This window comes from Saccopteryx leptura, chromosome 3 (assembly GCF_036850995.1).
Source record: "Saccopteryx leptura isolate mSacLep1 chromosome 3, mSacLep1_pri_phased_curated, whole genome shotgun sequence".
Taxonomy (NCBI): Eukaryota; Metazoa; Chordata; class Mammalia; order Chiroptera; family Emballonuridae; genus Saccopteryx; species Saccopteryx leptura.
Window position 1 is genome coordinate 65,309,672 of NC_089505.1, and position 24,208 is coordinate 65,333,879.

The window sequence follows — 24,208 nt, forward strand, 5'->3', positions numbered from 1 at the left end:
ACAGTGATGAGAAGGCCACAGCTGGCCCACAGATTCCTGGGCCCTACCAACAGGCAGGCCTGAGGGCACAAAAGCCCCAAAGACTCACTAGAGAACAGACTGTGGGGTCTGGTCCACACCATCAGCTCTATGGCTCTGGGCTGGAGGTAAGGGGGCCTAGTGACTAAACAGGGTGAGGGAAAGGGTCCCAGGCCCCAGACCCCTCTTGTGGTTCTCACATGATACCAGTCAGAGTGACTGCAAAAGGGGTCAGCCCCCATCGGCTGCTGGCCCCTTGTCTCCCACCTGACACGCCTCACCTCTGGGTATCCCTTCTGGCTCCCCAGCCTTGATATCCTGACTTTGTCAACTCCCTCAAATATCACCCCAATCCCTAGTTCCTAAAAAACAGAAGCAATCTCCCAACGTAACAGATGCTGTCAGTAGGATTCTATCTAAATGGCGATGAGGTGGGGTGGGGTAAGGGGATACATGGGATTAAGGAAAGAAGAGCTGGGAATAGAGTCCAGTTTTTGAGCCAAAACCCACAGACACAGTTCTCACATGTACAGAAGTTGGGTTTTTTAAAAATAAAAAAATTTAAAACATTCCCAAACTTCTTCATGCATGACATGGAAAAGTACATGTGAGAGCATAAAAATGCCTTATGCCCTAACTAGGCGGTGGCACAGTGGATAGAGCGTCGGACTCGGATGTGGAGGACCCAGGTTTGAGACCCCGAGGTCGCCAGCTTGAGTGCGAGCTCATCTGGTTTGAGCAAAAGCTCACCAGCTTGGACCCAAGGTCGCTGGCTTGAGTAAGGGGTCCCTCGGTCTGCTGTAGCCCCCCGGTCAAGGCACATATGAGAAATCAATCAATGAACAACTAAGGAACTGCAACGAAGAATTGATGTTTCTCATCTCTCTCCCTTCCTGTCTGTCTGTCCTTATCTGTCCCTCTCTCTGACTCGGTCTCTCCCACAAGAAAAAAAATAAAGCCTTATCTATTAACTAGGACTCAAATTGAAGGAAGATAATATAAAGAGTAACGTAATAAACCTAGGACCCAAAGGCTAATGACAAAGTGAACTAACGTAGACAGAAAAGGCCTCGGCCACTCAAATGGGACTGAGATCAGTATGGGAACAAGCTCATCAGACAGCTGCCCGGGAGCCCCCAGCTCCATCAGGCTTTGTGGGGAAAAATAAACTGACCACTTCTCCGAGGGTCCTTCATGGCCCTTTCACTGCATCACTCCCTTTGTCTGTCTCGGTGCTGCTCCCTAAACATCAACACTTTCAAAAGGAACCGTATAAACTCTCATTAACTTTCATACCCAATTCAAAGAGATCAGATCAGCTTAAAACTCAAGTGTACCAGCCCTGCAGATACTCCAGCAGAGGTGAAGGGCAGAACTCAAACACAGAATGCAGGACACAAAACTCTGATGTTTCAAAGGAAACAACACAGAGAGGTGACTGATGTGCATTTCATGCTGTTTCCTTGTGAAGGGCCAGGTGGTCCTGGGCTGGCTGGCCCCACAGGAAGACACACAGTAAACTTTGGAGAAGGCAGCATTCCTAACAAGTAAAGCACCTTGCCGCTCAGGTATGGCCTACAGAAAGAGGGGCGGTACCAAGCAAAGCTCTCATGGGATGAAGGTCATTCTGCTAGAATGGCCTCACCCACAGTCAAAGTGCCACCTGACTGGGGAAACTGGTTTGGGCGAGCTTGCCAATCCAAGGGAAAGGTTGTTATTCAATGGTATGGCAAATTCCAGGCATTGAGAAAGATACAGGGAAAGTGGTTACTGGAGACAACAAGATGAGTGCCCCTGAAGGGAAGACTGGAGCAGGCCAGGGAGCTACATCTCAGGAGAAATACTAAGAGAGACAGACTACACAGACAGCCACAATGGAGCTGGGGAAGGCCCAGAGACACATCAGAGAGTAGAGGCTGGTAGCCATGAAGAAAAGCTATAAAGTGCATTACTCTCTTGCCTGACTGGTGGTGGTACAGTGGACAGAGGGTCGGCCTAGGAAAGCTGAGGACCCAGGTTCAAAATCACAAGGTCACTGGCTTGAGCACGGGTTGCAGGTTTGAGCATAGGATCACAGACATGACCCCATGGTCACTGGCTTGAGCCCAAAGGCTGCTGGCTTGAGCAAGGGGTCACTGACTTGGCTGCAGCCCCCTGGTCAAGGGACAATCAATGAACAACTAAAGTGATGCAATGACAAGTTGATGCTTCTCATCTCTCTCTTCCTGTCTTTCTCGCTCTCAAAAAAAAAAAAAAAAAAAAAAAAGGAATGAGTGCAAAGGAAAGCCTTTCATTCCAAAGGACTTACTAAGATAAGTCTGCCCTACAAAGACTTTTAGCCAAAGAGGAGTTCTCTGTATTAGCTATGTTAATAGCCCCAGTCATATCTGGGCTTAGTGAGAATCTACCATAGTACTTTCCAGACAACTTTTACAAGATGGGTAGTGAATACTTGAAACTGTTTCCTTAGAGTTGGGAGAAGCTGAAAAATAAATATGATTTAAAAATCACTGATGATCGTCTGACCAGGTGATGGCGCAGTGGATAGAGCGTCGGACTGGGACACGGAGGACCCAGGTTCGAGACCCCGAGGTCACCAGCTTGAGCGCAGGCTCATCTGGTTTGAGCAAAGCTCACAAGCTTGGACCCAAGGTCACTGGCTCAAGCAAGGGGTTACTCAGTCTGCTGTAGCCCCACGGTCAAGGCACATATGAGAAAGCAATCAATGAACAACTAAGGTGTCACAACGTGCAATGAAAAACTAATGATTGATGCTTCTCATCTCTCCGTTCCTGTCTGTCTGTCCCTGTCTATTCCTCTCTCTGACTCTCTGTCTCTGTAAAAAAAAATTTTTTTTTAATTAAAATTTATAAAATTTAAAAAAAAATCACTGATGATCAATGAACAACTAAGGCACCACAACTAGGAGTTGATGCTTCTCATCTCTCTCCCTTCCTCTCTCTCTCTCTATAAAAAAAAAAAAAAAAAAATCTCCAGTGATTTATGAACCAGGATAACTAGAAGGGACACTAGGATGGTGATATTCAATTGACCATTGCGCATTCTCAGTGACATCTGGCCACACCATACTCTCAAACTCCTCAGAGCCCTGGGTTAACCCCAGGTCACTTGAAGGGATGCCCTTTGCTAACAGTGGAGTCCCAGCTAAACATCCTATATGAATATGGGGTCTATTTTCTTCAGACTCGAATATTCAACAGAAAGAAAATCAAAGCAACTGGGACAGAGGGTAGAAACCCTGTGGGCCATGGACACAGCTGCACAAAGGCAGTCTCCACAAAACAGCAACCAGGTTTAAGTGGCACCACTTAACAGGCTGCTAGCAAAATCCGTGTCAGAGCGGGATTAAATACCGAGGGAACACGCTTAATAGACCGTGACATAATCCCCCAAGAAAAGTGGGGGAAGCCCCACTGTGCTAATCATTTCAATCAAGAGCTGCCAAGCCCTCCTGAGACCAGCATGTGGGAGAAACCCTGCAGTGCTGGCCTGGGCAGAGAACACCTATTCCCAGAGCAGTGCCCTAGGATGGCTGCACCAGGGCCGGCGTGCCAGTCACCAGGAAAGAGGCCAGCACTTTGCCTGGAGTCAGATCTGCCTTTTGTTTCCTGAACTAAGCTTCTGGGGCATTTAAGTTGCTAGTCACAGAGCTGGTAACAGCCAGCTCCACCTTTGGGTCAAAGGAATGTCTATCCAGCCAATTGCACAGGTCACAGAAGCATGTTGGGTTCAATTCAAACCATGGGCTTGGCAAAAACAGTACTTTTACTGTTTCAAAGTAGGCTGGCCCTACCCACCACCCTACAGATTTGGACATCTGACTTTTTCCTGCAGACCAATAACTCAACTAACTCTTCCTCTCCCCTACTGTTCTCAATACACATAACCTCAGCCTTAGTTTTCTCATCATAGAATGGGATAACTAGTACCCACTTCCAGGGGTTGTGAAGGTTAAAGGAGATAATAATAATGGATAAAGACCTTGATGCAGGGGCAGGCACAAAGTACCAGACAAACAGTAGGCACTGCTTTAAGGACTAGCTAGCATGAGTGTACCTCTGTACAGAACCCTAAATTACTGGCTGAATGCAAATTGGGAAGCATTTTCTTTAAAGAAAAGCTATAGCCAACTTCCCTTAAGGACCACTGCTAAGTGCTGGCCATCAAGGTCCCATTTCTCTTGATCCAACTGTGCATTCCAGGGTCCTCACCCAACAAATCCTGAAGAAACTGACAAATGCGCATCTCCCCTTCCTCAGCTCTAATCTAGTGGTACCAGAAAGTAACCAAGTAGCTGGCCAGGAGGGAAAGGCACAGGGAGACTGAGCGCCAGGCAGAAGGAACAAAGGTGCCTTACAGAAACAAAGCTTGTCAACATGGAAATTCTCTAGAAAAGAGATTTGGATGTTGAAAGGTGCCTAGATTTGTGGATCCACCTGGTATACCAAAAAAATAAAAGAGAAAGAGCAAGGGAGAGAGAAACAACAAAAAAGATGTAAACTCATGAGACCAGTGACTATTACCTGAAGATTATGAGAGCCCTTGACAAGAGGCAGCTAGGTTAATGTGAAGGTCAGGGTTAGGATCATTAACTGCCCAAACTCTCAACAAATTGCCTGAGTGGGCTCTGAATGACCCATTACCTAGGGACAAAATCACAAAAATTACAAGGAGACTTTGCCTCTTCAAATGGTTAAGGACAGGATTAAATGCAGACGTTCAGGAACCCCAAATCCGACCTGGCGGGACAATCCTTTACTAGGAGCAAAGACTTTCCTTTAGAAAATCTGCTCAGGGCTCGTGCCTGAGGAAGGCCCAAGAGACCTTCCCTCAATTTAAGATGCGAAGCAACCCCAGGAGGGGAACCTCACTGAGGGATTTTCAGAGGCATGAAAATTCTTGAAATAAACTTCTGGGTCTTACACATGTTTTTCAGTGTCCTTACAACCTAGGTTCATCGACCAGAAATCAAGAGCAAATGGGCTATGTCTCCCTTTCCCTCAACATTCCCAGCTGTGGTCATAACTGGCTCTGTGACATCACACCATTTCCATGGTAACATGCTCACATCACGGACACCACCCAGGCTGCAAGCACAGACCAATGACAGAAGAGAAGCCCCACCACGAGCACCTTGAACGCGCCACTTCAATGTGAGCAGGACAGCCTGCCCAGTGCCAGGACCTGGAGATGAACACACCTACTGCCAGAAGTCAGTGTGGCCAATTGGAGAAATCTGAAACCAACTGGGTATTGGAGTTATTAATTAGTGCTAATTTCATTAGGTATGACTATAGTGTTATGGGTTTTATTTGTTTGTTTGTCTTTTGCGAGAGAGACAGACAGGGACAGACAGGAAGGTAGAGAGATGAGAAGCATCAATTCTTTGTGCGGCACCTTAGTTGTTCATTGATTGCTTTATCATATGTGCCTTGGCTGGGGGGCTCCCGCTGAGCCAGTGACCCCTTGCTCAAGATAGTGACCTTGGGCTCAAGCCAGTGATCATGGGATCATATCTATGATCTCACACTCAAACCAATACACCACGCTCAAGCTGATGAGTTCATGCTCAAGCCGGCAACCTCAAGGTTTCAAACCTGGGTCTTCATGATCCCAGGCCAGCACTCTATCCACTGTGCCACTGCCAGTCAGGTAGCCTGGTTATGTTAAAAATAAATCTTTAAGGCCCTGGCCGATTGGCGCAGTGGTAGAGCGTCGGCCTGGTGTGTGGAAGTCCTGGGTTTGATTCCTGGCCAGGGCACACAGGAGAAGCATCCATCTGCTTCTCCACCCCTCCCCTTCTCCTTCCTCTCTGTCTCTCTCTTCCCCTTCTCGCAGCCAAGGCTCCATTGGAGCAAAGATGGTCCAGGCGCTGGGGATGGCTCCATGGCCTCTACCTCAGGCTCTCGAGTGGCTCTGGTCGCAACAGAGCGATGCCCCGGATGGGCAGAGCACCGCCCCCTGGTGGGCGTGCCGGGTGGATACTGGTCGGGCGCATGTGGGAGTCTGTCTGACTGCCTCCCCGTTTCTAGCTTCAGAAAAATACAACAACAAAAAATCTTTAATTTAGAGGTTCATTCTGAAGAATTTACAGGTGAAGTGAGGTAAGATCTGGGATCTACATTAAAATGTGCAAAGAAAATGGAGGTAAGTGACATGAACCCAAACTGGCAGAGTGTACATCACTGTTGAAGCTGGATGAAGGATATTTGGTGATCTATAATGATATTTTCTTTTCCCTTGAATATGTTAGAAAATTTGCATAATAAAAAGTTTAAAAAAAGATGCCCTATGCAGGAATAATCTCAGCAAGATGGAGAGTGTCAAGGAAGTGAATTTCCCAGCAGGGAGCTAGAGTCCTGGGTGGGGGCCTCTACCACTCCTCACTAAGGACTCACCTCTCTGCCCTGGCTTCTTTAACTACAGCACCTGCCAGGGGAAAAAAAAAACAACTGCCTGGGTGGGCACTCGAGAGTTTTAGAAAGTTCGAGTGCAGAAGGAAGCATTCATCCCAAACATTTTGTGGTAGCAACTTCCCTGCAGGCTCCAGGCTGCTGAGTTCTCCACTTCTACTGAAACCCATTAACTTATTCCACAGTAATTCGTTAGTAGTCCATTTCACAGAAAAACTGAGGTGCAGAGATGAAAATTTTTGCCCATAGGGTCAATGCAGGAAGCAGCAGAACCAGAACCTGTGTCTAGAACTTTCTAAATCCAGGCCCAGCTTTTAACTACGACCCTTGAAACAATTAGAAAGTACTTGAAGAAGTGTAATTTACTAATTAGGCCAACTGACAAAATAACTGCTCCCCTAAAATTTATAACTGAGTTGGAAAAAAGTAAGACATAGATACAGAAAACATTAAATAAAACAGTATTCCAAGAAATGCCAAAGTGAGGTACTGAGACAAGTTCCTTAAACACTCTGGACTCCCATTTCAGTTGTGAAGAGAAGGCAGTGGTCGGTCCTCCAGAATGAATGGAATTCTTGTGGGAAGACTTTCCGAGACCATGTGAGTCAAGCGCATAGCACCAACCAGGCTCAAAATAAATGCTTTGGAGTAAAAATTATCCCTATACAAAGACGTGAGGCCAATACATACGGTCCTTCCAACAATTAAATAAGGGGAATTAGGGCATTAAAAATCTGAACAAAGACACGTGGGTCATTAAGAGACTAAGTGGTACATAGAATGGCCCAAGGAATCCCAGTGAAAAACAAAATGGGACTTTCCCAAGATGAGCAGAAAGCAATCAGAATCCAAGGGAAAGAAATTCAAAGCCCCCTAAATGCTAGAAGGAATGCTTCACCTCCAAGTGTGCATCCACACTGGGGTTTGTCCAACCAAGCATGCAAACCACTTGTACAAAACATTTCTGTACTTCAAACAAGCTGACCAAGAAAAAACCTGGCCTGCTACAAGAAATTCAAAGTGTCATAGTCTTTGCCTGAGTAGCTTTTCTTCCACTCCCACTCGTTTTGAAAACAGCTCATGTGCTTGATAAAGGTAATCTCTCTTATCCAAGTTTCTCCTGACAATCAACCCCTGAAATTTGCTTCTCAGCAACAAAGAGTTTCTTAACCTTCTCATGCTGACCACGCATCAGATTGCTTAAAGCTAGAAAGATGCTGGTTCAGATCCAAGGACACAAAATGTCTATTATTCCAGAAAGAAAAATCTAATCAACTAAGACTTCTGTCTATAATTTTCACAGAAGAATTAATTTTATTCCATTCAACCAAGACAAAGTACTAATATTTTCCTCTTAAAAGACTCCCAGCCTAGGACGCCATACCTTCTAAAGAGTTTTTTGTGAAAACTGCAGTTGGTTCTTTGCAAGGGTACTTGACATGAAGTTCCAACAAACCAGCAGCTGCAGTTGCTGCAGTTCTGTCTCCAGCTTTACAATGTCTCCATTGGCCAAAAACACACTAAATCGTCTCCCAGTTGGAAGCATTCAGCAGACAATGGCAAGGCAGATTCACCAGAAACAGACACCTGATTTCCATAACTCTGGATTAGCTAGTGGGGTCACTTTCCGTATTGCTATGTGGACCTCTACAGCAACACAAATTGGAATAGAATGGAGCCTGTCCCCTATTGGCAGAGCTATCCCAAAGGAATGGAGAGATTTGTATCATCCCAGCTGGCGTAATAATGAATTGTCTCAAAACCAACTCATAATTGATAACAAGTGAAAGCACTGTGTATCCCTTAAATATGGTATGACTGAAGAAATAAAGTACGTTTGAAACCTAAAAAAAAAACAACTGCAATTATCTGTATACAACTATTTGTTAACTTCTGGTCACCTGTGGGCTCCTGGAGGCCGAGAAGAAAGACTGGCAGTCACCCCCAAGTTTCCCAGCACAGGGCCAGGTACAGACTGCGTGGTGCCCACACCCTCTTTGTCAATTTCATCAACACAGACATTGGACCATTTCCCAGGCAGCAATCTGGATCACAAAACTCTCATGAGGTCATTGAGGGGTTGTCTTAGCTGCAAAGTGTTTACTGGGGCTTTCTGATTGGCCAGAGGGTGACTGAGGAGATACCATCCATGATCAGTGTATCAACAGAATAGGTGAAAGTGGCCATCAGTCTCCCCCACCTCAGGGATTTGGCCCACCTTTATTGTTGAGGCTGCTGCAGTTCCCAAGATTGTTCTGGTGGCCCAAGCAATGGCAGGCCTGAAATCCCAAGGAAACCTAAGCCCTGTGTCTGTTAAGAAAATGAAGAGGGCAATACTCCAAACCACCTGCAACAGACACTTAGTCAAGTGACACTTGAGTCTGGGCCCAGCTCCCTTGGGTCAGGCCATGTGGGGGATGTTAGTTATGATCCATTTCTATACTGGGCTTCAAGAGTCTCCAGTTATTATTTTTTTTAATTTTAAGACTTTATTTATTCATTTTAGAGAGAGAGAGAAAGAGAAAGAGAGGGAGAGAAGGGAGGAGGACCAGGAAGCATCAACTCCCATATGTGCCTTGACCAGGCAAGCCCAGGGTTTCGAACCAGCGACCTCGGCATTCCAGGTCAACACTTTATCCACTGTGCCACCACAGGTCAGGCTCCAGTTACTTTTAATGAACGAAGATCCCTTCAATTTAAAAGCTTGAAAGCCCAGGCTTGAGTGTCTACATCCATCAGAAGGGATGGAACACAGGGATGACAGACCTGCGGCAGGTCCCGGAGGTGCAGTAGCACACGCCATTCTTTCTGGGGCCAACTTTAAAGGCAATATGTAAATTCCCTCCCATTCTTTCCCACCTCAACCACAACAAAAATGACCACAGCTGCCGTGAAGGTACACCAGGCACTGGGCACATCATACCAGTGCAGGGGCCAGCAAACTTTAAATTTTTTTTTCTTTAAGTGAGAGGAGGGGAGATAGTAAAACAGACTCCCACATGTGCCCTGACCGGGATCCACCCAGCAACCTCCCTCTGGGGCTAGTGCTCGAATCAACTAAGCTATCCTCAGTGCCTGGGACTGACTGACAATCAATTGAGCCACTGGCTGCAAAAGGGGAAGAGAAAAAGGGGAGAAGAAGGGGAAGAGAAGCAGACGATTGCTTCTCATGTGTGCCCTAGCCAGGGATTGAACCCAGGACGTCCATATGCTGGGCTGATGCTTTATCCACTGAGCCAATCGGCCAGGGTCACAAACTTTTTCTTTTTTTTTTATAGAGACAGAGAGAGAGTCAGAGAAAGGGACAGACAGGAACGGAGAGATAAATATCAATCATTAGTTTTTTGTTGCGCATTGCAACACCTTAGTTGTTCATTTACTGCTTTCTCATATGTGCCTTGACTGTGGGCCTTCAGCAGACCGAGTAACCCCTTGCTCGAGCCAGCGACCTTGGTTCAAGCTGGTGAGCTTCTGCTCAAACCAGATGAGCCCACGCTCAAGCTGGCAACCTCAGGGTCTCGAACCTGGGTCCTCTGCATCCCAGTCTGACGCTCTATCCACTGCGCCACTGCCTGGTCAGGCAACAACACAAACTTTTTCTTAAAGGGCCAGAGAGTAAATAAATACTTTAGGTTTGGAAGTTTCTGTCCCAACTACTGAACTCTGCTGTTGAGCACAAAAACATCCACGGAAGATAGAAACCGATAGGTATGGCTGTGTACCAATAAAACTTACAGTTTGACCAGGAGGTGGCGCAGTGGATAGAGCGTCGGACTGGGATGCGGAAGGACCCAGGTTCAAGACCTCGAGGTCTCCAGCTTGAGTGCAGACTCATCTGGTTTGAGCAAAGCTCACCAGCTTGGACCTAAGGTCGCTGGCTCAAGCAAGGGGTTACTCGGTCTGCTGAAGGCCCGCGGTCAAGGCACATATGAGAAAGCAATCAATGAACAACTAAGGTGTTGCAACATGCAATGAAAAACTAATGATTGATGCTTCTCATCTCTCTCCATTCCTGTCTGTCTGTCCCTGTCTATCCCTCTCTCTGACTCACTCTCTGTCTCTGTAAAAAAAAATAAAAAAAAATAAAAATAAATAAATAAATAGATAAATAAATAAATAAAACTTACAGTAACCGGGTAGGTGGGCTGCCTAGGGCCAGAGAGCCATAGTTTGCCCAATCTTGTTCTATATGCAGTGGTTTTCAAATCCTGACCTTCCCACATCTCCTCCTTCACACTTCTCTCAAGGTTCATGATGTCACATTTAACCATTGCCGTACTCTAATTTTTATATCCTCTTTCATTTCTTTGTTTTTCAAATACAAGACACATCAATAAATGGACTTCACATCCCCACTCACAGCTGCATGTGGCAGTTTGAAAAATATACCAGACCCAGGACAGCATATGGGTATAGAGCTCAGTTCTGAGTACTGGTCACCAGGGTTCTAACTCTGCCTGCACACCCACTAGTTCTGTGACCTTGGACAAGTGACTTCACTTGTTTCAGTTTCTCAGCATAGAGCTGGCATAAGTCAATGCAGAAGCACTCAGAAGGCCTCTGGCAGGTAATCTCTAATCTTCACATGACAGTTGGGCACTGTCACACCTCTGGGCCAGGGGACTGACTCACGAGTCACTTCTGGCCTGCCTGCCTCCAACATCCATGGCCCTCCCCCACTCCTTGCCCTCTCTCTACTAGAAGAGAGCCAATCCTGGTGTGGCAGGGACAGCTAGCACCCGTACTCTATCAAGCTTTATGGCCCTGGAGTTTCTGGGACCTCAGGACAGGGACAACTGGGAGTAGGGAACCAGGTACTAAGCTTCTTGCTGATGGATCTGCCTGGGATTAGCCACTTAATCTAACCTTACAACTTATTTCTAAGGCATCTACCTTGCAGCTGGGTATCTGGAGCTGCAATAGTAGCTGCAACTCTTTACTGTGGCCAGAAACTGCAGAAACAAGTCAGACATAGGGAGGAAACATGAGGCCTGAGAAAGACGGCACCAACCTCTGCCTGACTCTAAATAAAGGCCTCAGGAGAGAAGGGCTCCTCACACATGCCAAAAACTTTTCTGCTCCAAGAAAAGCACAGGACAAGCCTGGCTACTGAATGGACGAACAAAACCTTAACTGACTCAGCCAAAATTACCAAGGGGTCGGAGAATCCTGGAGCTGGGAGAGACCTGGCCCCTTTCTCTGAGAGGCTCTGGAGAGGGTAAAGGACTTGCTTACACTGTCATGACTGGCTAGCAGTGTGTGAGATGCTACCGCCCTGCTTTCCCAGTTCTCAGGAGGCCTACCAAGGTTGTAGCACTGACTCAGATCCTAACTGCAAAATGAGTACAGGAAGGCAGTCAGCATAAGCTTAAAACAGCCTGATTGTTCTAGCATCTATGAGTACATTACACAAGCAAGAAATGCCTTAAGATGGCTTCCACTTAGTTTCAACACAAATTGGCTCCTCACCATTGAATCAGCTGACCAGAAGCCGACAAAATGAAAGATAAACTGACTTCCTTAAAAAATACATATGATATTCTTACTTCTGTTTACATACCCAACTTTAATTTCTAATTAGAATTTTTCACTAGGAGGGACAACAGGGACACAAACCAAGACTCCCTGAATGCAGGCTTTGTCTGAGTGTCCTGTGTTATTCTCCTTTGGCAGCAATGACCCTGAGAAGTGAGCGTTATCAGCGCCCACTGTACACTGCAGGCAGGGCCAGGCCTGTGCATAAGCTTATCTGCCTCCACAGCCCACACTCTTCCTTCATATCCTGTTGCCCCTCCGATGTTCTGAAGACGCCACCACTTGCCTTACAAATAGGGAGCTGAGCCACCAAATCACACACATATGAAATGACAAAAAAAGTACATGGTCTTCTCACATACCCTGACCAGAGCAATTTGACCAAAAGGAAACTATGCTCTGAGCAAAGAGCCTGTGTTCTGCTACACAATTATTCCAACAGCAGGATGTTCATTTCACCATCAACTGAGTTAGAAAATTTAAAAACTGCCCACGTAACCTCACATCCTTACTAAATGAATAAAAAAGACCTCATACACTGACTTCAAAACTGCATCTCCATGAACTACCAAAAGCAAAAGGGGTCTGCAGCAGAGCAGGCCAATATTTAGAAAGCCAAACCCATGAAATCTGGCTCCCCTCAAACAATGTACCTTAATTCATCCAAATGAACGTTATACGCCACCTGGACAATGAGGCAGCTTGTACGCTCTTTCCATCAGGTTTCAATTATGAAACCGGCCTCAAACCACTGATTCTGACAGGATCCCCTCCACCTCTGAGCAGACAGCTGCTGCGGGTCCTTGAATCAGCTTATTAAATACCAAGTGCCACAAATATCAGACACCCTCCTTTTCTCTCCTTATTGTGTCAGAGATGCTGCCATAGTACAGGCCTGTTCACTTAGAAACTCAGCCATTTCACTATTGGCTCTGAATTATTTGCTGTCACTTAAACTCCTAATCTGGGTCAGAACCAGTCTCTTCGGTACTAAAGGATTTAATCCACAGGGACCAAAACTAGGTTCTCTGGAATATAACACATCCACATAGGTTAGGAAATAGTTTCAGTAGCAATTTTCACCACAGAGGTATTTACTGTAACTGAATCGGGCCTACACTTGAGGGTTTTGGGACTCGATATCCACAAGTTAACAGAATAAGGGAGCCCTAAGACATCCATTTCTCTCCTGTCAGTGAAGAGATAATATCTAAGAAAAAGGAGAAGTCAAGGCATTATTAAAGTTAAACTACTGAACCAGCCCAATACGTAACTGTCTATATTCAACTGGACAGAAATTTAGAGCTGACCATTCATCTCTAACTTGCCAGGTAGTCAACAGCTGGGAAGCCTTCATCCACAGGTGCAAAACAGTTTTTCCCTTGGGATCAGCCATCCTGGCGAAGGAAAAGTCACCTTTGTGGCTTTCAAAAATAGCTCTACATTAAAAAAAAAAAAATTTTTTTGACGTGTTTAACTCATTTTAAACCTTCAGAGCAAACTGAAACCCTATCTGGGAGATAGACCAGAATATCCAAGTTTTCCTGGTCACAACTGATTTTGTTTCTACTGGGAGATTTTTATTTGCTTTCAGAGTAAACCTCTCCCCAGAGCATATAAAAATTTTAAAGATTACAAGTATGTGAGAGTTCCTGTTAAATCAGGGATTCTAAGTGACACCCTTTTTTTTTCCTTTTTTTTTGCAACATCCATTAATTTGAATTTTAATACTGGTACATCAGTTTTGGGGAGAAAAAAGGCAGTACTGTGACATTTCAAAAACAAAGGCTATCAAAATACAGTTTGACATAATTACTGGGGTTTCTCAGATTTGATACGAGATTCTTTTGAGAACGAAAAAACAATAAACCCTTGTGTTAATATGCCTGAGTACTTTATAAATGTTTGGGGAAATATTTTTAAGTTCAATAAATAATTGCTCAAATTTTCAGACAAAAAGAAATCCCATTTCCTTAACATTTCAAAGTAAAGTTTGTATCCCTCTACAACTTAGTAGCTCCTGAAACTTGGAAGGTCATCCATTAGCATCCAGTTTCTGCACTTGGCTCCTAGAGGAGGAATTTTAGAGGGGAAACTTCAAATGCAATTCATTTTCAGCTGACCCTGAGCACTGGAAAAGTGTGTTCAGTTTGTGCTTCAGACATTTTTTTGCAGGATACTGTAGTGTGTGAACACTTCTTCCTCCCACATCTGACTTTACACACCTAGACCACCACTTCCAAGCAGTTGTGAACACATTGAGAGGAAGAACAAGTGGCCCACTGAATTGCAATTTACACATTTTCTCATCTGAACATGAGTGAACTTTTTCTTCTCAGAACGGAAAAAAGGAAATAGGAGCTTTTGGAGTGGAAGAAGGCTGTGTGTTAAAAAGCTTTCTCTAACAAAGTATGTCAGGGACCAAAAGTGGGCAAGGGGGAAAATGGAACTTCAACGTGTTTTGTCTTTTAACAGGAGAACTTATGCTTGTAAAACACATCAGAAGTATAGTGTTTCATTCTGCAAGTCATTTCTGTTGCTGTTTTTTCCTTGTACGTGAAGGAGAGGGGGACTGGGAGCTGAAGGAAGTGTTCTCTCCACCATGACTGGGCGTGTAACACGTTTGCATCAACTTTTCATGGTCAGGCATGTGCTTTCGAACAAGTAACAGTGGAGACAAGGAGAAGAGATTGGGTATTGACACACTTTACAGATTTGGTGCTTAAACAGTACTTTACAAATGACTTGCTTAATTTAAACGTCCATCACCATAAGAGACATTGGAGTAAAATGAGAAAATTGGGTCTACTTGAACGACAGTCATTTTTGGGGAGTGGGGACAGAGGGGAGAGCATTAACTTGAAGGCAAGTGTCATCAATCAAATTCAGTAACTTTGTTTCCTACAAATGGACTTGGAAGGATCCACTTTCTTCAAAGATGAAGGCTGGAGACAAAGTAATGAATTGAGATGACAGGAGGGATATACCAAGGGCTTGAAAACACATGGGCCTTTTAAATAGGTTTTTGTCATGTTACAGTAACACACTTTTTTTTTTTTTTTTTTTTTTGGAGAAAACTGTGTACATCAAACTTTAAAAATTAAACCATGAGAGGATGTGCAAGTCTAAAAGGGCTCAACAGGGTTCGAATCCTGATTTGAACATATAAATTCACTCTCTCAAGCATCACTTTGATCTAAAGGCGAGGAGGAAGGCAGGCAGAAAGGGACAAAAAGAGGGAGATAATTGAATTACTCAATAAAAGAAGCTACTTACCATCCCCCCATTGTAAGACATACACTTCTGACATAAGAGAACTCCTTAGAGGTCGAATAAAGCCTGTGAGCACCTTTGAGTAAAGCACCTGCCCCCAAGAGGGGACCGGGAAGCCCAAGGTGGGCTTAGCGGAACAGACCTTTGCTAATCTGTTTATTTCCTGGAACTGGAGTCAGGCTGCGATGGGCTGCGATTCCCAGGACGATACATTTAATTAGAACAAAACAGAACAAAACCAAAAAAAAAAAATTTTTTTTGTAAAAGCTCACCAAACTGCTGCACTTGTGTCTTTGAATGTGGGTGGCATTTCTTTTAAAAGGCAAAGTATGGTCTGTGAAGGAGAAAGGGAAACGGGGAGGTGGGAGCGGAGAGAAGGGGCCGTGGTGCCTGCAGGGAAGCCCTCGCTGAGACCCCTACCTCGGGGAGGGTCCTCAGCGACTCCCCAGCCCGGGAAGCAACGGGCAGACATCTGTCCAGCGAGTTCCCTTCCCCTCCCCACCCCTCCAACACGCGCTTTCCTGCCAGCTGAAACCCTCCTTCATTTCCAAATCATCCCCACTCCAGCTCCCCCTGTCCTCCCAGGGAAGGGTAAGCGAACCCTGCTCCCCAACTTTGTGCTGGCGCAGGAGAACGAGGCCCTCACCCAGCCCTGACGCGTGGGGCTGGCCCCTTTACCGCCCTCCAGAGAGGGACGTGGGGCGAGCCCACTTCGCACTTAATACGCGGGAGGGGGGCGCTCTCTTTCACCCGTGCCAAAGCACAAGGAACCCTCGTTTTCTCTCCCGGAAGGGATGGCGCCGCATTTCAGTCCGAAAGAGGAGGGAACCCCAGAAGAAAGGGGACCAACTTCCTCTCCCAGTTAAGGCAGGGACACCAAACCTCTCCCGCTCCCCCTTCCCCCCCAAAACCCGCATCACCTACCTAAAAAAAAAGCGAGAGGAACCCTCCCTTTAAGGAAAAACATGGGAAAGGGTCTTCTTCCCCAAAAGAGGCCAGGGCTGCCATCAAAGGGACTAGTGATCCCCCCACTTTTGCCCTCTAGGAAAAGCTAGGAAACACCTCCCGCCAAAAAAAAAAAAAAAGTACAAGAGAGCCCCTCCTGGAACACCCCCAGCAGGGGGATGGAGAAAGGACTGAACGACGCCCCATTTTCTGCCTCCTAAGATAGCTAGGACTCCTTTTCAAGTAGGTAAGGCACACCTCCCCCAGGAGAAAGGATACTGCCGGGGGCTGGGAGACCCCCAACTCCAAACCCCTACGAGCGGGGCTGTCGCTCAAGATCCCCCCCCCGCGCCGAAAAAGGGTCCGGGGGCCCCTCCCCCCTCCCTTTCCCTGAAGCCAGGCGACCAGCAGGCGGGCCCGTGGCTGCCAGCTCCGGGCGCAGGGGCAGCCTGAACCCCCCGTGGGCCTCCGCAGCGCCCCCCGGCGCCCCCTCCCCAGGGCGGGCACGGGGGGTCCGGGGGGCGCCTCCTCACCTTCCCCTCAGCATGGCGCCCAAAAAAGACAGAGCGAGAGCGAGGGAGAGCGGGCGAGCGCCGCGAAGGGGGGGGGGAACGCATGAGGCCGGGAGAGAAAGCAAGCGAGAAAGAGCGAGCGAGCGAGAGACACCCACCGACCCCGCCCTTCCTCCCCCCCTCCCCCTCCCTCTCCCTCTCCCTCTCCCTCTCCTTCTCCTCCTCCTCCTCCTCCTCCTCCTCCGTGGCCCGGCCCAACATGGCGGCAGCCCCCCTTCCTCCTCCTCCTCCTCCTCCTCCCCCCGGGGACGCTGCCCCGGCCGGGCCGGGGGCCTGACCTGTCGTCAGGGAGCGGGAGGCAGTGGAGGAGGTGCGGGGTGGCCGGGCAGGCGTCGGGGGAACACGGAGGAGGCGAAGGCGTTGATGGCGGCGATGGCGGCGGCGGCGATTCTGATGGCGGCGGCGGGGGGGTCCCGGGCGCGGCCTCCATAGTTCCTTTGGGGGGGAGGGGATGTTAATGCACGAAAAAGGACTGCTTGGGCGTGGCGGGAGGGGCACACTTCAGCTCTGAGGGCTCCTGATAGGAACGGGTATATATTTTTTCGGTTTCGGAATCACCTCTGCGCCGACCTCCTCGTAAGCCGCGCGGCCTAGGCCTCGGTGGGCCGCTCGCCGCCTATTTTCTCCGCAGCCCGTCCCTTGGGTCACTCGCTCACGGGCGCGGGGCTCTCATTGGGGCGAGAGCCCCCCCCCCCCAAAACACCCGCGGGCCCGGGAGTGGGACACCCGGGGTATACGGACACTGGTGGGTGGTTGGATGTAATTAGCGCGGGCCGCGCGCGATGGAGCAAGCGAGGGGGGGAGGAGGAAAGAGGAGAGCGAGCGAGGGGGGGAGTTAAGAAAAAAGGGATTTTAGGGAGAGAGAAGCGGGCTGACTGTCTGTCTGCCTGCCCTCCCTCGGTGCCCCGGCTGTCCAGCCCCCGCCGCAGTCAGAAATTCACACAAAATGGCGGCGAGGCCTGGACAGGCTGGGAGGCTGAGAAGGGAGGAAGGGCGAGGTGGGAGGGGGAACTAGGAGGCGGAGGTCGCATCACGTGGAAGAGAGGGGTACAGACCACTCTCCCGAAGACCGGCGAAAAAAGCCGAAGGCAGAGTGAGAGCGAGAGAAGGCGGAAAAAGCCGAAAAAAGCTGAGCGGGAGACAGGGAAAGACGGAAAGAGCCGAAGGTGTTGGTGGGGGTGGAGCTACAGAAATGGGCGGACCCAGAAAGCCGGAAATAGCCGAAGCGGACCGGGACAGGGAAACAAGGAACTGCAGTAATCCGGAAAGAGCCGAAGGTGGCGTCGGGGCGGGTAGCAAGACGCGGAAACAGCCGAATGAGGCCGCACGCCAGTAATGAGATTTAGAAGGAAGGAGCTAAAGAGCAGGCTAGGGAGGCGATTAATTAAGAGTAAACGATTTTGAGTAATTTGCCCAAGAGAAAGCGGAAAGAACCGAAAATTGCTAGCTTGAGGAAAGGCAGGAAGAGTAGAAAGCTTTAGGTGGGAAGATGGGAGGGAAGGAATTCGGGCTACGGGAAGAAAAAAATAACCTAAAAGCGGAGGCCGGGTGCTGGAGTTGTAGGTTCCGGAGAATGGGAGGATAGAGCCGGGCAGGCGGGGAGATGATGTCATTAGGGACCTCGGTGGATGACGTCATCCTGGGCGGTGCAAGAGGGGCGGGCTTTGGTAGGGCCTTGGAGTTCAAGAACCTGAAGCGAGTCTTAGGTGGAAGATTGTCAAATGCTAGACTTAGAAGCACTAACGAGCCGGTTGGAATACTATAAAAACGTAAAATCCTTTGACACAACTATATTTAGGGGAGCTAATTTAATGAGTGCAGACTGAATCTGGTATTTAAATATTTGGCTCAAGGTTATAGGGTTAGCCATAAGCATAACAGATTTTTTTAAAAAGATTTTATTTGGCCGGTTGGCTCAGTGGTAGAGTGTCGGCCCTGCGTGTGGAAGTCTCAGGTTCGATTCCCAGCCAGGGCATGGAGGAGAAGCGCCAATCTGCTTCTCCACCCCTCCCCCTCTCCTTCCTCTCCATCTCTCTCTTCCCCTCCCACAGTCAAGGCTCCACTGGAGCAAAGTTGGCCCGGGTGCTGAGGATGGCTCCATGGCCTTGGCCTCAGGCACTGGAATGGCTCAGGTTGAAACAAAGCAATGCCCCAGATGGGCAGAGCATCGCCCCCTAGTGGGCTTGCTGGGTGGGTCCCAGTCAGGTCCATGTGGAAGTCTGTCTCTGCCTCCCCTCTTATCACTTCAGAAAAATACAATATATACATACATTTATTATTATTATTATTATTTTTAACAGGGACAGAGAGAGTCAGAGAGAGGGATAGATAGGGACAGACAGACAGGAACGGAGAGAGAGACAAGAAGCATCAATCATCAGTTTTTCGTTGCGACACCTTAGTTGTTCATTGATTGCTTTCTCATGTGTGCCTTGACCATGGGCCTTCAGCAGACCGAGTAACCCCTTGCTTAAGCCAGCGACCTTAGGTCCAAGCTGGTGAGCTTTTGCTCAAACCAGATGAACCCGCGCTCAAGCTGGCAACCTCAGGGTCTCAAACCTGGATCCTGTGCATCCCAGTCTGACGCTCTATACACTGAGCCACTGCCTGGTCAGGTGGTAAAACTTTTTAAAAGTTAAAAGTTGCCCTGGCCGGTTGGCTCAGCAGTAGAGCATCGGCCTAGCGTGCGGAGGACCCAGGTTCGATTCCCGGCCAGGGCACACAGGAGAAGTGCCCATTTGCTTCTCCACCCCTCCGCCGCACCTTCCTCTCTGTCTCTCTCTTCCCCTCCCGCAGCCAAGGCTCCGTTGGAGCAAAGATGGCCCGGGCACTGGGGATGGCTCCTTGGCCTCTGCCCCAGGCGCTAGAGTGGCTCTGGTTGCAACATGGCGACGCCCAGGATGGGCAGAGCATCGCCCCCTGGTGGGCAGAGCATCGCCTCTGGTGGGCGTGCCGGGTGGATCCCGGTCGGGCGCATGCGGGAGTCTGTCTGACTGTCTCTCCCTGTTTCCAGCTTCAGAAAATAGCAAAAAAAAAAAGTTAAAAGCATGCCCCTCACACAAAAACACTATGGGCATGCATCAATAATGTTATTTCCATTAATGAAGGAAGTAGTAGAAAAATAAAGCTGGTTCACAGGAGGACCCTGAGTAATGCATATGTATAGACAGTGGAGAAAAAAGAATTCCAAAATGAAGTGGGAAAGTTTGATACAAAACTCTAATGTCTTTCAGGGTTGTGTTTTCTGCTGAACAAAAATCTTTTGAAACTTGAGAATCTTCCATAACTTTAACAAGTCTACACCCTAATTGGCAATTGAGTAGTAAGAATAACATCTAGAATGTCCAAATGCCTTGGTATTGTTAAAGCACGAAGAAATCTTGCCTAATGGGATTTACTAGTTTTCATTTTCCTCATTACCTAAAAGGAGATGGCCCTCCAGAATTATGGGATGGCCGGTTGAAGCTTCAAATATGGCATCAGCTGTAGGCCACATCTTGAAAGAACAGGTGCTGTCCTCCTAGATGTGGGCTATGGTCTCACCAGTGTTGTTTTATCCGTAATTAGAATACATGGGGTTCAGAAATCAAAGCGTAGAATGACACCATTTACACTTTCCTATAATGACCCATTGACAGCATTTTTCCTTTCTATTCCCATAACCCTGCTCTACTAGCCCTTAGTGGGTTAAAAAAAAAACTTTTTGGAACCATTTAGTTATGAGAATGTGCCAACATTTTATTACAATCATGCATGCCAGGGAAAGAAAGGTCTCCCTCTTATAGACCAATTAAAAGATTTGCTTTGGTAAAGGCATATATGGGAGTTGATGCTTTCTGCTTCTTCCTCTCCTCTCTCTCTCTCTCCACTCTCTAAAATAAATAAATAAAAATTTTAAAAAATCTTTGCCCTGGCTGGTTTCCTCAGTGGTAGAGTATTAACCCAGTGTGTGGATGTGCCAGGTTTGATTCCTGGTCAGGGCAAACAGAAGTTCTCCCCCATCCCCTCCTCCTCTCTCTCACTTTTCCCCTTCCCCTTCTGCAGCCATGGCTCAATTTATTCAAACAGATTGGCCCCCTGTACTGAAGATGGCTTGGTGAACCTCCACTTAGGTACTAAAAATAGTTTGATTGCTGAGCAACATTCCTAGATAGGCAGAGCGTTGCCTGTTGGGGGTTTGCCAAGTGGATCCTAGTTAGGCATATGCCTAACCCCTGTCTCCTCTTCTCTCACTTAAAAAAAACAAAAGACTTGCTCTTTCCCTGACCAGGTAGCTCAGTTGATTAGAAAGTCATCCTAATATACCAAGGTTGTGGGTTCAATCTCCAGTCAGGGCACATACAAGAGTCAACCAATGAATGCATAAATAAGTGGAAAAACAGATTGATGTTTCTCATTTTCTCCCTTCCTCTATCTCTAAAATCAATAAATTAAAAAAGAAAATTTTTTTGCCTGACCGGGTGGTGGCGCAGTGGGTAGAGCATCAGACTGGGATGTGGAAGGCCCAGGTTCGAGACCTCGAGGTCACCAGCTTGAGTGCGGGCTCATCTGGTTTGAGCAAAGCTCAGCAGTTTGGACCCAAGGTCGCTGGCTCGAGCAAGGGGTTACTTGGTCTGCTGAAGGCCCGTGGTCAAGGCACATATGAGAAAGCAATCAATGAACAACTAAGGTGTCGCAACGAAAAACTGATGATTGATTCTTCTCATCTCTCTCTGTTCCTATCTGTCTGTCCCTATCTATCCCTCTCTCTGACTCTCACTCTGTCTCTGTAAAAAAAAAAAAAAAAAAAAAAAAAAAAATTGTTTAAAAAATTTTTTTTCAAAGATTTGCTCTTGTCCTGGCCAAATAGCTTAGTGGGTTAGAGCATCAACCCAATACACCAAGTTTGCAGGTTCGATCTTCTATCAGGACACATACAAGGAACAACCAATGGGCACATGGATAGGTACAACAAGAAGTGGCTGTCTCTCCCCCCCCCCCCCCCCGTCCTTCTCTTTCTCTCTAAAATAAGTTTATAAAAGTTTAGGCCCTGGCCAGGTGGCTCAGTGAAAAAAGCATGTTCCCAGTGCACCAAGGTCCAGTCGTGGTTTGAATCCCCAGTCAGGATATGTAAGAGAAGCCGTGAGTACACCATAAAATGGAACAACGCAATTAATTGATCTCTCTCTCTCTCCCCCTTTTCCCCCGCACTGCCCTCTCTCTTTCTCCCTTCTTACTCTCTCTCTCTCTCACTCTCAAATCAATGGACAAATTTTTAACTATATTTTAAAAAATTTGCTCTTGCCTGACCCGTGGTGGTACAGTGGATAGGGTGTCGACCGGGGACGCTGAGGTCCCAGCTTTGAAACCCTGAGGTTGCTGGCTTGAGCACAGGCTCACCAACTTGAGTGCACAGTTGCCAGGCTTGAGCGTGGGATCATAAACATAACCCCATGGTCTCTGGCTTAAGCCCAAAGGTCACTGGCTTGAGCAAGGGGTCACTGGCTCAGCTGGAGCCCCCTGGTGAAGTCATATATGAGAAAGCAATCAATGAACAACTAAGGTGCCACAACAAAAAAGTTGATGCTTTTCATCTCTCTCCCTTTCTGTCTGTCTCTGTCTCTGTCTCTCTGTCTGTCTTTGTCTCTCTCTCACATGCTAAAATAAAATAAGAAAAAAAGAGAGAAGGAGATAAAGAAAGAGAGAGAAAGAGAGACCCTATCTGGGAACTAACAAGTGCCCATCAATAGGAGAACAGACAGTAAATTGTAGCATATTCACCGCTTTTGATAGACTGCATCACCTCGGTTAGAAGACCCAAATAGCAAAATCCTTTGCACTACATCTTGGACCAACTACAGAATCTCCTCTTGCTAAGGCCCCATGTTAGAGCTTTCTTTGCTTATGAGTGAGAGCAAACCTAGCAAACATGATACAAATTGCCTCCAAAATTCCAAGTGGACTACCAAGCATTGTGGCTTTTTCTTTGTATGTGTGTGTAAAAGTGCAAGTTTCAACAACTTTCATCTTGAAAAAAAAATATTCTCATATACCTCTTCCTCTGGATCTCCAAAACATTTCTGAACTGGCAGGTCCCTGTACTTTTTATTTTTATTGAATTTATTGGGGTGACACCGGTTAACAAAGGAGTTTCAGGGTTTTTTTTAAATACTTTATTTATTCATTTTTTTGGGGGGGGGAGTGGAGCAGGAAGCATCAACTCCTGTATGTGCCTTGACAAGGTAAGCCCATTCTTGGACCGGTGACCTCAGTGTTCCAGGTCAACGCTTTATCCACTGCACCACCACAGGTCAGGCCGGTTTCAGGTTATTTTTAATTATTTTTAAAATTTTATTTATTTATTCATTTTTGGTGAAAGGAGGGGAGATAGTGAGACAGACTCCTGCATGCACCCGGACCAGGATTCACTGGCAACGCCCTTCTGGAACTTACCCTTGAACCAATCAAGTCACTGGCTGCAAGAGGGGTCAAGAGAGAGAGGGGGAGAGGGAGGGGAAGAGAAGCAGGTTGTCACTTCTCATATATGTCCTAACCAGAGATTAAACCTAGGACATCCACATACTGGGCCAACACTCTACCACTGAGCCAACGAGACAAGACCTAAAATTTATTATTAATAATAATAATAATTATTATTTATTTATTTATTTATTTATTTTGAGAGAGAGAGAGAGAGACAGAAACAATGATCTGTTCCTGTTTGTGCCCTGACCAGAATCGAACTGGCAACCTTTGTGTATGTAGATGACGCTCTAACCAACCAAGCCATCCAGCCAGGGCAGCCCCTGTATTTTCCAGAGATGCAACTTTCTATAATGCCCATAAGTCTGACCAATGCATCCGTGGTAGCTGTTCCCTTTTGCTCTTGGAACATCATTACTCTGACAACGGATTTTCTTTTTCTAGTTTCTTCGGTTGCTCTAGGTGGCCATGGTTGAGCTTTTTTTACAGAGAAGACACTCAGCAGATTATAGACACCAGCAGCTGGCTCCAACTTCTGGAAATCCCTGGGGAATAAAGGAGACCTTTGGCCAAAGAGAGGCATTATGGTGTGTTGCATCCTGCTGACTGCCAACCCAGTAACTATAATATTTCCCCTTTCTTCCTTGCTACTCCAACCTTGGATTTATTGGGAAGATAGGGAGTAATGAAGTCCAGGCTAGGAGGTGATCATTAGTCTACCTGGTTCTTTTTTTTTTTTTTTTTACAGAGACAGAGAGAGAGTCAGAGAGAGGAACAGATAGGGGCAGACAGACAGGAATGGAGAGATTAGTTTTTTGTTGTGACACCTTAGTTGTTCATTGATTGCTTTCTCATATGTGCCTTGACTGTGGGCCTTCAGCAGACCGAGTAACCCCTTGCTCAAGCCAGCGACCTTGGGTCCAAGCTGGTGAGCTTTGCCTAAACCAGATGAGCCCGTGCTCAAACTGG

General features: G+C 47.1%; 1 protein-coding gene and 1 pseudogene across 5 annotated transcripts in view; one reads left to right on the forward strand and one right to left on the reverse strand.

The window, feature by feature from the left end:
- ZC3H4 (zinc finger CCCH-type containing 4) overlaps positions 1-18,571 on the reverse strand; it is a 50,313-nt gene extending 31,742 nt beyond the window's left edge. Inside the window, exons 1-2 of one of the 5 annotated variants that reach the window (XM_066373847.1) lie at positions 18,309-18,571; positions 17,056-17,212 (exon numbers count right to left, since the gene is read on the reverse strand). In XM_066373847.1, coding sequence (XP_066229944.1) covers positions 17,056-17,212; positions 18,309-18,390 — 239 coding nt within the window. In that variant the 5' untranslated portion in view covers positions 18,391-18,571. Of the gene's footprint in view, positions 1-16,738; positions 16,843-17,055; positions 17,213-17,335 lie in introns of those variants that run through there. The other 4 variants (XM_066373843.1, XM_066373844.1, XM_066373845.1 and 1 more) reach the window with 4 other exon arrangements.
- On the forward strand, positions 7,949-12,144 carry LOC136397096 (cytochrome c oxidase subunit 7B, mitochondrial pseudogene; annotated as a pseudogene).
- Positions 18,572-24,208: the final 5,637 nt, after the last annotated feature.